The sequence below is a fragment of the Melanostigma gelatinosum genome (assembly GCF_949748355.1).
Source record: "Melanostigma gelatinosum genome assembly, chromosome: 11".
Lineage (NCBI taxonomy): Eukaryota > Metazoa > Chordata > Actinopteri > Perciformes > Zoarcidae > Melanostigma > Melanostigma gelatinosum.
In genome coordinates this window covers 19,621,140-19,636,286 of record NC_136644.1, presented here as the reverse complement: position 1 = coordinate 19,636,286, position 15,147 = coordinate 19,621,140, and the positions used below count along the sequence as shown (strand labels likewise).

Genomic DNA, 15,147 nt, shown 5'->3' with positions numbered 1-15,147 from the left:
ACCCAGGATATCAACATTAAGGTTGCCTCTGAGCTGCTGATCAAGCTTTCAGGTATGCATGTAGGAGCTTTATCTGTGGATCTGTACACTAAAGCAAATCTCAGCAAAACATTAAATCTGTGGTCTTGAAATTGGGTGCATATTCTGTATTTGTTAAGTTGGTGTTCATGCAGATATGCATAGAACAACAACGGTCACTTCCACACACAACTATTTCATGGAAAGAACAGACCATGCACTGTGTTATTGATATTTGTTGTGCTGGTCGGCTGTTTTAGTTTCAGATCAGCCAATAACGGCTCAGGAGGTTAGTTTTAGGCCAACGGTTATGTCACTGACTGCCATTAAAGGGTTCTGTTGTTTTCTACCGTGACACACTTAACCGAGCTGAAATTGGGGCCTTCTCAAAGGTGAGCAAAGTGTACCTGTGGTGAAAAAGCACATGTGGTGAGTTAGTCTTTGTCTCTCTGAGGCCTCTGCTCTAGATGGTGGCTGCGAATGTCCTTGTCTCCTCTGTGATGATATTTTGGTAATATCACCGTTCATTCTCTATTTACAGTACCACTCTATGCATCTGTGGTTTATTCCAAGTTATTGTGGACAAGAATCAGTGTGTTGAGGATCAGTTCTGCTTTGTCATATTGCATAGGATCTATCTGCTTGCCAGATTGAACTTAAAACCCTTGTTCCATGAGAGGTAGTTAAACAGTTTCAACCTGCGTTGACCACTCCGTCATCATCCAATGCTGCATGATTTAGCTCCAGGCAGGGACTCAAGACTAGTTCTTTATTTGTAGCACTTGCAACGGTGCTGCTGCTGCACTTGTGTTGCTGTTTTACCTGTTCTTTTTCAATTGCTGCACACTTTGTTTCACTGCTAAATAAAGCCGCTTCTTATTATAGCCTACATCTGCAATCACTACTGAATGCTAGGTCCAGTTCAAGTGTTTTATGGACAGGTGTTTGTCAGGCAGTATTCATCAGTATGTACTTCCCTAACTATGTGAACATGTTTAGTTTTTTTCCCCTGATTCAACAATTAATTGCAATACTCAATGCATTGATCTGAACTACTTTTCCGTTAAAAAAAAATTAAAACAGACCCATTTCAACATTGGAATGAATAGTACGCTAGAACTGCGCAGCCATGAAATTTACAATGTGTGACACGCTGGTGCAAATACGCAGTGTGTTTAAAAAGCACAAAGCAAATGGCAGTCTGATGGTGGCGCAGTGGGGCGTTACTCCATCTGCGGCTCTTCATCCTGTGCCAGCCAGTGTATGCGTGCTTGACAGACACCTCACACACCGGTTGCCATTGTTCTCTCTGGGTTGACTAGTGTTCGGAGTGAGTCATGTGGGCTGGAAGCTCTGTGGTGTGCTACACGTGTGCTGCTCCACTGCCTGCCCCCAGGTCACGTTTCCGTGTGTGTGCGTTTGAGGATGACATGATTACTACTTTAAATCAACAACAACAAAAACAGATTTAGTATGCTGGGCTTTGTGTTAAATCAAGAGAGGAAAAGCTGAGAGAACGATGTGGGCAGGATGTAATTCCTCCAGTGTTCTGCCTCCACCTCTTTGTTTCATCACCGTTCCTCTCCCGTCATTTTTTATTTTTTTTTGTTGCCATTTCCAGTCCCGGCACTGATTGTTATCCTGCCACTGCATTTGGTTTCTCAAGCAGCACACGCGGCCACGGCGTTTATTCCCCCCCCACCCATCGCTTACACTAGCTCTGCAAAGGTTGACCTAGGTTAGGGAAGGATGCTGCAGCGTTCATCTGTCCGCCGGCTCCCTTTCTGCCCCCTCACACAGTCCTCGGAGCGCAGTGCCGTCCATCGCCATGGCAACAGCGGGGGCGGTAGATGGAGAGGGCTGTCTGGAGAGTGACAGCCTTGACAAGAGTCTGGACCCTCAAATGACCCTGGGGGGGGGGGGGGGGGGGAGAGACAGGGAAAGGTCAATGGTGTTACAGTCACGTGTGATTACGGTCGTGAGGTTCAAGGGCAGCTACGCTGTGGCCTCCTTCTGTCCCCTGGTAAAGGTCAGCCCCAGAGCACAGTCACCCGGTGAGGATACTTAAATAGGGAAATGACACTGGGGAGTTTAGACGCCGCATTTTTCTTGTTTAAAAAAAAAATTGCATTTTCTCCATTAAAAAGCGCCTATTTGCTCGTTGTTGCTTGGCGTACAGCAAATGGACACAGCTTAATTCGATTTCCGCTACTCATCCCTCCTCGACCACGGCATCGGGCAGTCCGAGTAAGTGGGGTTGTCATCGTTAGGGCCCATTGTGCTGAAACATGAGTTGCATCATGCCTTTAACTAGGTCACTTCTTCTTCTCTTCTCTCTCCTTCCCCCCTCTCTCTCGCTCTTTCTCTCCTCTCTTCCTTATCAAACATTGGTTGGTCGTGTTGAGTCGCCTTGCGAGCGCTACCTCCCCCACATCTGTTTAAAACCAGGCTGCTGGTGTCTGGGGGCTAATTACGCCAGGCTAAATAGTCCCTGGCGCCAGAGGCTAACGTGTCCTAGCAGATGGGCACTGGTGTTGCAGGGCAAGGGGAACATGGCGTCACAGGAAGGTGGGGGGAGGGGGGTACAGGGCCCTAGGTGGTGCCCTGGCAGACTGGCATCGTGTGGGTAACAGCCGTGCCACCCACTCACCATCCAGCCACCCTCACTATAGGTGTGAAATCACACTTTGTACTTGCTTAACTCATTCCTTAGGAACGGGCCTTCCGTCTCTGAGGACATTTTAAAGGCCCTCTCCCCTCTGCAGTGCTTGTTACCTTCCTAATAAAAGTTCCATTAAGCAGTTTCTGACCACAAAGGAGCAGAAAGACTTCGAACCAAACTGTCCGCGACAAATGTGTAGCTTATGAGGTACTTTTTATTGATTATTATAGAAAACCACAACCTAGTGACGCATCCAGCCGGGACAAAGCTCCACGGACCTTCTTTTTCTGGTTACCATTAAAATGTAGGTTTAATAAGCAGGTGTTGATCCCTGGTTTGATCCATCAGCTCCAGTGATAGTTGATGCCTATGGTTTTCATGAGAAAGTGGTGTTGTGTGTTTTCTTTGGTCTGCGCGTCAGAGCAATTAGCTGAATGCAGCAAGAAGCTGGAAAGTGGGTGTTGATTTCCAGGAGCATTGGCAGTTCTTGCAGCAGTGGCCAAGGCTGATTGATTGAGATATAATTAAGGCTGGTTGTAATCAAACTGTACCTGGCCTCCCCCCAAAATAGTTCACTTGATTGCTTCCTACTGTAGGAGCCACAACTGACATACCCCACGTAGTCAGCCTGCAGTGTAAATATCGTCACTGTCAGCTGGATGAATCCGACCGTTACACATCTCGTCATCAAGAGTCTGCTCTTGAATTAAAACATTCCATGTTTTTAATTCTGCTCTAACATTTCATTTTGCCACGGATAAACCGCCCTGGCTAGTTCTGCAGGATTTCCGCGAGGTAACCACGTTGGATCACGGTGCGTAATGTCTCTGCTCTTTGATGCGGCGCTCGTTACAGATGAAACACACATTGTACATCTCCTGCTGGCTTCAGGGTAGCTGTAAAGGATTTAATCGACCGAAGTGGAAGTCTTTCTTAAAGTCTACAAGCAGTTTAGGATGAGTGGTGCCGAGAGGCGTATTGACTCTGTTGCTTGAATTGCACTAAATGTGTGCTTTTTCTTTATGCGTCTACTGGTTGTAGAATGTGTTTATTTACATTATTCAGCATTATTATGTGATTTCTGCCAATTGGCACCACAAGCATAACATTGCCGTTGATGATTGAATGACTAAATATCGTGGTGCTGAAATAAAAGATGGTCCTTTTTTTACAGCTATTTAATTTCAATTTCGATTGTATGTCGAGAGGTAGTGTAATATTTCATCGTCCTATCAATACTCCTACCGTCTTTGCACCATTAAACAAGCGGCAACTTTCGGTGCTGAAAGATTAAGCCAACGCACAAGTGCTAACAACTGGATTTATTTCGGACAAAAATCTGTTTTGGTCCCTACATTTAATACCCCTGTTTAGGAGACTGTACAGGCGGGAATTTTTATATAATTCAACCGGTGGTTTCCTCTGGACCCGCCTCAGCTCCACCAACTATCCACCTCTTCAACCCGTTTGATAATAGCTGCGACTACGTCCATATTTCATACAGTCTATGGTAGTAAAGCACAGTTGAAGAAAGTTAGCAGCACGTATTATATAGCCCTGGTTGCACTGGTCTGCAGCTGTTATGTGAGAAATAGTTAAGGTGCTGTCAAAAAGCCTCACTTTCTTTGGCTTTCAGCAGAAAACGCCACCGAGCAACTTCAACTTTAGCGTCACATAAAAGGATTTACTATTTAAATGGCTTATCACAGCAGACTGTAAGCAGTTCACAACACTGGCATTACTGTACAGTATTACTTTATGTTTAGCTCTATAGTGTCCTCATCATGCCCCCTCAGTGCCCCCCCCCCCCACATCTTTCTTTCTGTCTCACCCTTGCTGTAGGTGTTTGTTTCCTGATGGACAGGATGATTGAGGCACATCACTCGTCATCTTTTTTTGTCTTTTATACATTATATGACGAAGCTTCACTCGCCTTGGATCAGCTCCAGCGTGTGTCACATTTTCTTGTTGTTGTTTAGGACCACTTTAATAATACCTGGCTCCTTACGGGCTGCTTATTCAAGCGCGCTGCACTGGAGTCGGATGTAGCCGCAGTTTGCGACGGTTGGAAGGCTGAACTGAACCACTGAGAGCTAGCTGGTCGAGGATCAATTGTAGCAGCAGCTGTCTGTGAAGTCTGCAGGCAAGGCTGCTGTGGCTCCCACATGACATGCAGTCTCCACACTGCAGCCTTTGAAGCGCATGAACTCTTCACCCCTGTCTGAGCAGGTCGGCTAGAGAGCAGGAGAAGAGAGAGAGAGAGAGAGAGAGAGGGATGGGGGCAGGGTTAGAGAGATGTGGAATAACAGAGCAAGGAGAAGGGTAGACTAGGATAACGGGACAGGGTGGGTGGGGGGGGGGGGGGTGGAGAGGTTGTCATTTAGGCTCTAGCTATTCCTCATCCTTCTGTCCTCCCCCAGCTCTTCTCTCTGATCCCACGTTCTTCTTTCCTCTCTTACCCTCGGGTCTTCTTTTTCTGGCACTGTTTGGCATTTCTTTCTCTTCCTTTACCCCTCCTCCTCGCCCCTTCCTCTCGTCTCTCTGCCCTCACCGCCTGTCTGTCCAAGTTTTTTCTTCCTGTGCCATCGATGCATCAAAGTGGTGCAATAAATTGACTTTGCGAGCATCGAGTCGCTAATGGCGGGTGACTCTTTTTTTTTTGCTTTTTGCGCGTAGTAACAAAATCTGTCCGGGGTCCGTGCCAGCCTGCTGTATATTCTCAGCGAAAGAGGGCTGTCACGTCCACGCAGATTCAAGTAGACACCAGAGGTCAAAGTTGATCACTAAAAACAGAACATCGCGCAAACCCCCATCACTTTCATTCTGACTCAAACCGTGAGTAGTGCTGCTTCAGAGGGAGCAAGGTATGTATAGTGCATTTAAAGCATCTTGGCATACAGATCACAGTCACACGCAGTGTAGAACTGTGCAATTTGACTGCCGTTACAAACCAAATGGAGCTGAAAATAAACTGATATTTGAATAGAACAATACACCTCACGCGATAGGTAAATTAGGTCACATTACTGCTGCTAGTTACATTGGACCATGTTGTCCCTGTGTAATGATCAGACTAGAGGACAGCCATTCAAACTCTACTGAGGACTTAATGTTCTTTTATTTGTAATCAAACAATACTTTCAATCAAATATTTTCACAAAACAGCTCTCTCATGTGTACCATGCGTGTGTTTTTAAAATATTATAATACAAACCACCATGTTTTCGGCGGCCTAATGGTAGCTGGTGTATCAGAGGCTTCTGCACCAGAGGGGATGACGCGCGCACACACTCTCACGCTCTCACTTACACACACACGAGCTGGGTTCAGGCAGACTGATGGCGGCTTTTTATGGCTTCAGAACATTGGGTCATGACCCTGACCAAAAAGCCACAGCTGTTATCAGTGTGGAAATAAGGCCACATTTTCATTGTGTGACAGGTAGACTTGTGATCCGGCTCTGCTGTGATGTTATGCTTTTCAATGTGGTGTCGGTGTGTTTACCATCAAATGCCCCCCCCCCCCCCCGTGTGTCACGTGACCTCTCTGTAGCGGCTCTTAGGTCGTAAGCATGTGTGTCCCCCGGCGCCGGGAGCTCAAGTACACATGGTGTCCGTTAGTGCAGGCTTTTTGTGTGCAACTGTGTGTTTTTGCAGCGCAGCAGTCCACTCAGCATCTCGTCGATCCAATGATGGAAGCCCGCGTGTCCCTTTGCTGACCCTTGCAGAGCTGCCCCCTCCCTCTCCTCCTCCGCCCCTCCATCAGCCTCTCCTAGGTTACTCTTGGCCACCTGATTAAGGGATTAGTGAGGCTGATGGTTGTCAGTGTCCCCCACATGCTGGCTACACCTGGACCTCAAAGGGGGGGGGGGGGTTACACTTTAATTCACCCACATAAACACAGTAGTATACAACACGTACTTATTCAGTCGATACTCGGCGTCACATGCGCACAATGTACTGCTGCTTGGTGTCTCACACTGGCCTCGTTCTGCAGAGGAGTGGAGAATGCGAGGGGAGGGGTGGCGGGGTCACTGTCTCGTATCTCCCTCCCTCCTCTCTCTTTCTCCAGCTCTTCTAGCCCCACCCCCCTCCCACTGCTCCCAATGCCCTGCCAAATTCATACATCCCATAATCGTGCTGAGTCGCCATGTCAGCAGCACTGTATCAACCCCACTGCTTTGTCTTGCTCTTGCTTGTCACCACACTGAGACACTGCCTCCTGCCATGCCTGCAGTCAAAGATCAGATACCTCGGCTGTACAGATGCTCACGGATGTACCAGTCGAGGATGTATTGATTGATTTATTCCCAACCATGCAGCTGCACAGTGTAAACTTACTGTCGCCTAAAATAGGCCTACATTTCATTCAGTAAATTTAGCCACAGAGGCCGTTGGAGAACACGTTTCTGACAACAGAAGAGCTTTGAATTCAGAAAACAAAGCTCGCGTCACAGTTTCCTTTGAATAGTTTCCATAACTTTTTTTTATGGCGACCTACAGTCTTTTATTTAATATCCGTAGAGGGAGGAGAGCCAGTGTTTTGATTCTGCAATCGGGACATTCCTAACAGATGCCGTCTTGCCTATTTTTAGGCCGGTCACTTCGCCTCACCTCCTGGTATGAGGAGTGAGTCAACAGCTGTTCTCACCTTTCAGGCCATTGTTCATGCGCTGCAAACCTTTTATCCAACACCTCCAGTCATTATAAACATGGATTCATTGCTTCTTGGTTGCATTTACAGTGTTTAGGTTTCCTTCCTGTTTGCTTCAGTGAACCTACATGAGCGGCTGGAGCCTTCCCCGAGCGGCTGAGTGACCTCTCGCCCTAATAATTCCACAGCTAGATGCTAACCGGCTCAGCTCGGCTTTAGCTGCAATGTTTTGGCTGTTATTTGGATTTTCCTATTTGAGTTTTAATTCCATCGTATAACGTTTATGCTGGATGTGTTGTGTACTTGTATTCGGGTGAAAGTCAAAAGTGTTCAATTCGTTTTTGCTTGGAATATTTGACCTTTCTGAGGGTTATGCTGTTGTTTTTTTCCAAGAAGGCTTTAACAATAGCGGGTGTTGTATGTTTTACTGATTGTACAACCGTTTGAGGCAGGTGTGTGATCTGTGAATTTGGGCTTTATGAATAAAATTGACTTGACTAGTTCAGGATAAACACATCCAACAGGTAAATTGACAGAAAAACATCAGATTAAGCCCCACAAACTGTAACGATTTCCAATTGTAAAAGAAGATTCTTTACTAAAGTAAAGTACCAATACCACAGTGTTAAAGTAATGCATTACAAGTACAAGGAATACTTTACCCCCCAAAATGACCATTTGTATGTTGAATACTCTCCCCTTGAAATCTTGAAGAAAATATATCAAACTAACCGTTTACAAAGTCTAACCAGTTATTCCTCTTTTGTTCAATCATCTCCTGCAGAGAACAGCAAAGATTACTACCAGAAGTTGAAAGTAAAGGCAGAGCCCATGGAGGTGGACCCACCCCCCGCTGAACTCACCACACCTGCCTCTCACCTGCGGGCCTTCAGCACTTTAAGGGCGAGTGAGAAGACTGAGCCAATGAGTAACCTCCTAGAGACGCTGGCCCGCCCCCAGAAAGACCTGTTCTCCCAGGACATATCGGTCAAAATGGCCTCCGAACTACTGTTCAAATTGTCAGGTGAGTTCCTTGCAGACATGTGCGCTGTCAGACACACACACACACACACACATGTACGTACAGCAACACGTCTTCTTTTCCCCCGCAGCACCGCAGTGTAAACCGTGGACAGGTTTTGATACTCGACCATAAAAAGCTCCATGTTTCCATTGCCGTCCTCTGGCGTCTCTGTTGTAAAGTCCAGGATATACGACACGTAATGACATCCTGCTTTTCACCTGTATGGCCATGAAAGTGACATTGAAGCAGCAGACAGCTGTTTGTATTGCTAGATTAAGACCGAGGGGAAAGATGTGGGTGGGGGGGGGGGGTTAGGCTTGTAGTCCTGGGCTGTGACCCCCCCGGCTCTATCCTTTCTCTAAATGCCATAAAGAGGAACAAGCTTGTGTAAAATCTTTTTCCTCTTTCTTGCTCTCACAACTATTCACAAATTCACACATTGGCAGTCTTTCATTCCCACACAGTGTTGCATGCACACCTTTACACACTCACACAAGGCCCCATGGGGAGTGGTGTCTGCACGAATGCCCCCCTCCTCCCTCTCCTCCTTTCTCTCATTCTTTCTCCCTCTCTCGCTCTCTCTCCCTCGACTCGTTTTCAGACATGCCGGCTCAAGCACACTTGGCTGCACACGCTCTCCCCCTGCACCTCCCCTCCTCCCTCCCTTTACATTTCTCCCGTGCGGCATCTCCATGGCAACGTGGAAAGAGACCTCTGTCCTTGGCGAGCAGTGTGACGGAGTGGGGTGTTTAGAGGGTGGTGGTGGGTTGTAGTTGGGGGGGCAGCAGAGGATAAGGAGGGGAGAGAGGGCAGCAGGGGTACCACAGTATGCCCACCCAGGGAGGCCAGGGCACTGCTCGCCTGGCAACGGCGACAACCCCCCCCCCCCCCCCCCCCTTAGAACTGGGCCTGAATGTGAGGGGGGGGACTGGAGGAGAGTGGGCTGCTGTCACACAATGAGCAATCAATATGAATTACCCAGAGCAGTAGGACCTCAGAGACGCATCAGTAGCAAGGTCGCTCTGAACACTGAGATGGTTGCAGCGTTGAAATTCACTTCAATGCATCGCCTTGAAACTCACACGTATGGCTCCATCCTCAGGCGTTGTGTATAGCGGTCTTAACGGCTTGATACTGTTGATACTGAAAGGCCGTAGTGTGTGTGTGTGTGTGTGTGTGTGTGTTCGTTCACATCAGCCGGTCAAGTAATGGCATTAGCTGATTTCACATTCTCACTTTATTACCACTTAGAAACCTCTTAAAACGTTTTGTATTTAAGACTCAATCACTGGGAGAAACTAGAGATGGCTAATATGTTACAAGTACAGTGTTCAGTGTACCGGTACTCAGAAACAGCACTGTGGATCTCTGGCATATGGAAGTGGACTTGGTTGCCCTCTGTTTAAACTAGACTTGCCTTGCCCGTCAACATAATTGACATAATGTGTAATCACGACCCTAAAACAGGTGTGATCTTCGGCGTGAACGATGCCAAAGCTGTCGAGTTGTCTCAAAGGCAAAGATGCTGTTTTTGGAAAAACACAAGCAATTATTGATTTTGGCTTTTAATATTCGTGTTTGTGAAATACAGCAAGAGTCAGCGGACGTCTAATTTAGCATGGTTGATCTGTCACATTGTTCTGACACGCCACTGTAATTATTCTGAGCAGCGCATTGCTATGCTGCCTTTCTGCGTTTCTAGAAGTTGAGAGAAAAGTGCACGAGACGCACCACACAGGTGTGAATGTGTGAGGAGGGAAAGAAACGCTGTATTGCAGGTCAGACACAGGTTGGTTTGATAATCACCAGTTGGACACACATTTTGCACTCATTCCTCTGAAAGTAGCAGCATGAAATATTTGCAGTGACAAGTAGCTTTTAACAGACTTTTCCTGTGTGTCCAAAAGTCTGTTCTGTAGATCTTTACAATGTACAGTAAATGCAATCAATCAAAAAAAAAAGCCTTGGCCACACAACCCTACTCAAACGCACTCATGTGCCATCTGGGTTGTCTTATCTGAACAGCCATGCACATTTAAAAAAAAAAAATATGGATATATATTTTCGTATATCTGCGTTGTTGGGCTAACTTTTGGCTCACAGGTCGGCAGGTCCACCAGAGAGACTCCCACTCCTCCAGATGGCTAGTACACCCCTGCTGGCACGGCCAACCTGTGCTTTACCAGCCGAGTTAAGCCTCAAGGAATCCAGAGGATATAGTGTTGGTTTCTCTGTTGTATGATGGACTGTGCAGGAATCTTTCTGGTATCCATTTGTTAACAGAGAGAGCAATCTATAGTGTCCATCATACAGTGGACTTTAAAGTAATACTAGAAGCTTCTTAACTGGCGGTCCACTTACTGTACTATCTTTTCATGGAGCCTCCATCAATGTTCTTCATCTGCAGTATAACTTCTGTCTGTGTAAATGTCTACTATGGGGTCTGATTTGAATAGTGTATTGAATACATAGAAACGGTAAAATATAAATACATAGATAGTATTGTATTGCTTGTGTTTAATATCTTTTCTTTTCTTGTTTTTTTTTTTTACTCCAGAAAAAGTCAGCAAAGCCAACAACCACAAAGACAGTAACATGGTGGGAATAAACAGGTGAGTCAGTAATACCCTCTGTGTTTGTCTCATGATAATAGTATTGTCATATCCTGCATTTTTACAATATAGTTTGAATATGTGTTTCATTCAGTCGCCACGTTAACTGTTCGTATTATGTGTCATGTTTCAGTTCGTTCCTGGACGAGTGCTTCAGACAATCACCCTTTAACTCGCGCTCCAAGAGCTCTTCCCCCGCAGAACCCAGCTCTTCTACCCGGGCACTGTTCCATGGTAAGACACATGCAAACACACACACACACACACACACACGAACATGTAGTAGTCATGGAAGAGACAAATCAGTTTATAGCAGGCTGAAGATGGAGGGACATTATCTTTATTCAATTTTGTGTCTTTTAGATCTGCTACAATAAGTCGATTAATCACAATAATTGTGATAAATAAGCGTTTTTGGTCATTTTTCAATCAAACATGAACATTTACTGCTTCCAGCTGCTCAGATGTAAATATTAGTCTTTTTGTCGTCATATGTGACCATAAATGTAACATCTCTGTTTTGTGGACCATTGGTTAGACAGAACAAGTTGTGAATGGCATTTTTTCACAATTTTTAACAAACGATTAATTTAAACAATAATCTGCATATTAACCGACAATGAAAATAATTGTTAGTTACAGCCCTGGTGTCTTTATGCTCGTTGTTTTATAAAATGATTATCTCCTCCTTAGAAGTTATATTCGGAAAAATGATCTGCAGCTGGTTAAAACGAGTCAGAACCACTGCGTCGTTCACAGCACAGCATCTTCCAGGACTCCAAGTCTTCCATTCTTTGCAGAGATGCTCATTACACACATACATGCATGTGCATGCATTCACAGACACCCAACACACACTCTTGCACAGAAGCTTTGTAGCCTGCCGATACATAAAGACGTCTTTTAAATCGGCGTGTACAGCCAGAAGGACGCATCTCAATTAACCACCTCCAACTTCCCATCATCTCACCTTCCTCCCTCTCCCCGCTTCATATTTAGAGCTCCGGCCGGCCTTACTGCACTCTCTCACATTTCCCCAACCCGAAGACCTCTGCCCGGGGCATCCCCCCCGTCTCCCTCTCCTCCCCTCTTCCCTGGCATCCCAGAACTTCCCTCCATGTTCCTTTGGCAGTGAGAGATCCAGAGGTTAATTAGCTTGGGCCAGCTTTGCCTGTCCCTCTGCCAGTTAATGAAAATCTGATTGGCTTCTGGGTGTCAAGAGTGTCCTGAAAGTTAATTTGCCCCGACCACCTCCCCTTTCCCTTGTGTGTTTAAGCTTCACAGCCAGCCTCTGCTGCTCACTGTTTTACTCCTTTCTCCCCCTCATGTGTGTCTCTATGCCGGCTCTTTTACTTTTGTGTCTTCATTTTCCCCCTGTTTTACCAACCCCTGCTCCAAGTATTGGTCAGCAGTTGCAGCTGTAAGCAGGCGGACCTTTAATCAAACATATTTTCTGTTCAGTGTTTGGCGAACTTTACCATCTTTCCCTCAGAAGCCGTCACACTTGCTGGACCCAGCATTAAGACATTCACAGGTTTAGCTCAGTTTATTTTAGTTTCACTATTGCATAGAATGTACTGGTTGTAAAAGTATCCGTATGTGATGAGGGACAATTGGCTGTGCTGTGATTGTCATGAAAGTTGCTATTTAAAAGGAAAAGCCGTCCACTTGACTGCAGATATTTTAGTAATGTAATTGACAATGTAAAAGGGAAAAAACTACATCTTTCTATTTCATTATCGTAGTCATGAACAGTGACGTTCTGTCCACAACAATTTTTCAATGGGTGACATAATATTCTAATATAACAATATTCAACAGTACTTCTGAGACAGGAAACTGCTCATTGTAATGGATATGTAAGCAATAAAGAACAAGTGAGTAAGAGTTTCTGTCTTCTCGCTTCAGTCTGGGGTTTAGCACAATCCCTCATTTCTTGTTTGTGTCCCCCCCCCCCCCCCCCCCCCCCCGTCTCTCTCTCCGGCTCTAAAGGCACTAATTAAGCCATTAACCACTTAGAGGCTCACACCACGCCCTAACTGGCTTAATCATCAGTGTGTTTGCCCAGTCGTGGCCTCAAGCCCTTGCCGCGCGGCTCCTCATCACCTGTGTGAGAGCAGGCCGTCCCCCAGTCTCACTTTTGAATCGGGACAAGTTAATGCTTTTATGTGCTGAGCTTTAGCTGCAAGCCCCATAAGAAGGCCCAGGATTCTCCGAATAAGCCGCACAGACAAAGAGAAGATAGGGTTGGAAAAGGATGTGATCAGCCTGTTAAAGCTGCTGTCATTGTGAGAGGCAGTGGAGGAACCACAAACACACACACTGTTTTTACTGATTATTTCCATCGTTTTCAGACAAATACTGCTTTTCCCAGATCTACTTGTATGTTGTTGCCATCACACATGGGCCCTCCCTCAACTCAATGACGTGTGGTGAGTCACAAACTGAGAGAAGCAGCACAGTTTCACCTCGGATAAACGGTGTCCACTCCAGACATTATGTCTCACACTTCTTCTTAAAAAGCAACTTAATTGACTTGATTGATTTAAACTGATTCTTTCAGTAAACCCAAATGATGACCGCTGCGTTGTTCCCCTCAGAACATATTGAGTATTTCTTAGAATGATACCAAATGATAAAATTGCAAAGTTAGATCAACCTGTATTTATTTAGCAATGGCACATAGAGAAAGTAAAATAAATGAATAATAGGAGGTATGGAATAAATATAGAATCGATACACCAGCATATGGAGACAGAAAAGAGGTCGTGCACGTGCACACTGCCCTTATTTTGTGTCCTTCATGTACCGGTATATCAGATTCTTTGCATATGTCAGCATACTAGCTACTGAAAAAATACTAATAAAATGCATAAGGCAATTTTCTGGATCAAACTTTGACAGTGGTGTGACATAAATACAAGTTAATAAACAAAAGGCACACAACATGAATTCCCTAGGTTGCATGTAGAGCGGATTCAATATGTGACACAGATACAGGAACAAGGCTCCAGGGTTTTCGAGTCGGTGCAACAACAGTAAAATGTAATTTCACTCCACCTTCCAAAGCCAATGCATCTGTTCTTTTACATTAAACGCACCCCCACATGTCGGAAAACAATCTTTGCTTTTGCCTCATTGCGGTATCGTTATTGCCACAAACACCTCGTCAATGCATTTCATAGGACAACTAAAAAATACACTTTTTTTTAAACGGCTGAATGTGGCTTTAAGAGGCTGTCTCCACTTTCTGTTGAATACACATTTTTACATTACGTGACCTAAAGATTCTTAGACTGTCGAGCTTATGCGCACTGATTTACATCTGCCAAGAATCAAAACTTTTAGCGAGAGGGGGAAACGGAGCAGCAGATCTTTTCATGAACACTGAAAACCAAAGTCAGAATAACTACAGAAACTTTAGTTTGAGCCAAAGTCCGTTTGCGTCGCGTGTTCTTTGAACCATGCGTACATTAAGTAAAGGCCTCCGTCTGAGTCGATGTTACGATCCTTGTAAAGTCCTCTTATGTCCGATGGAGAGGTTTAATTCAAAACAGAAACTTCCGATTCTTCAGCTCGATCAAAGTCGCTCTCTTTCTTGTTATTTCTTTGTGGAGATGGAGGGAAGGGGGCATGCAGTACGGAGAGAGCTACAGTGATCACCTTCACAGGAAGAGAATACTGTATTGTTTTAGCAATACAGTATGAGATTGTTATAGCCGGGCAGAAGGGAATAGTTTTGGGAAATAAGCTTATTCTCCTCAGCCGGTCAGCTTATGATAGGAGTAGAGGGAAACCGCTAGAACAGCAATACACCTACATGCACCTTTTTAAAGCTCACTAAACGGGTAAAAGAACCACAATGTAAAGACAACAAGCTATGGTTTTATTGGGGGTTATGTGCCGGACTATTTCTTGGCAAAGCCGGCTGTCACCTCTTGTTTCTGGTCTTTGTGCTACGCTGAGCTAGCATCTAGCCTAATATGTACCAAACCCCAAATCTTTCCATGTCCCCTCTCCCCTTGTTTCCTTTTTACTTCTCAGCTGTCTACGAATGAACTAAAAGCCAAATGCCACACAAATATTTCAAAAGATGAATAAACATCAAGCTTCAAAGAACACCACAGTACATAAGCGCAGTGCGGTGTGGTTTAATCGCTACGGTTTAAACATCGATA

General features: G+C 45.4%; 1 protein-coding gene across 2 annotated transcripts in view; it reads left to right on the top strand.

Moving 5' to 3' along the window:
- The window catches only part of znf827 (zinc finger protein 827), a 63,619-nt gene that overhangs the window by 34,039 nt on the left and 14,433 nt on the right, over positions 1 to 15,147 (top strand). For both annotated transcript variants that reach the window (XM_079279233.1, XM_079279232.1), the window contains exons 5-8: positions 1 to 52; positions 8,118 to 8,357; positions 10,915 to 10,969; positions 11,103 to 11,203. The exon at positions 1 to 52 is cut by the window's left edge and continues 230 nt beyond it. In XM_079279233.1, coding sequence (XP_079135359.1) covers positions 1 to 52; positions 8,118 to 8,357; positions 10,915 to 10,969; positions 11,103 to 11,203 — 448 coding nt within the window. The remainder of the gene's footprint in view (positions 53 to 8,117; positions 8,358 to 10,914; positions 10,970 to 11,102; positions 11,204 to 15,147) is intronic.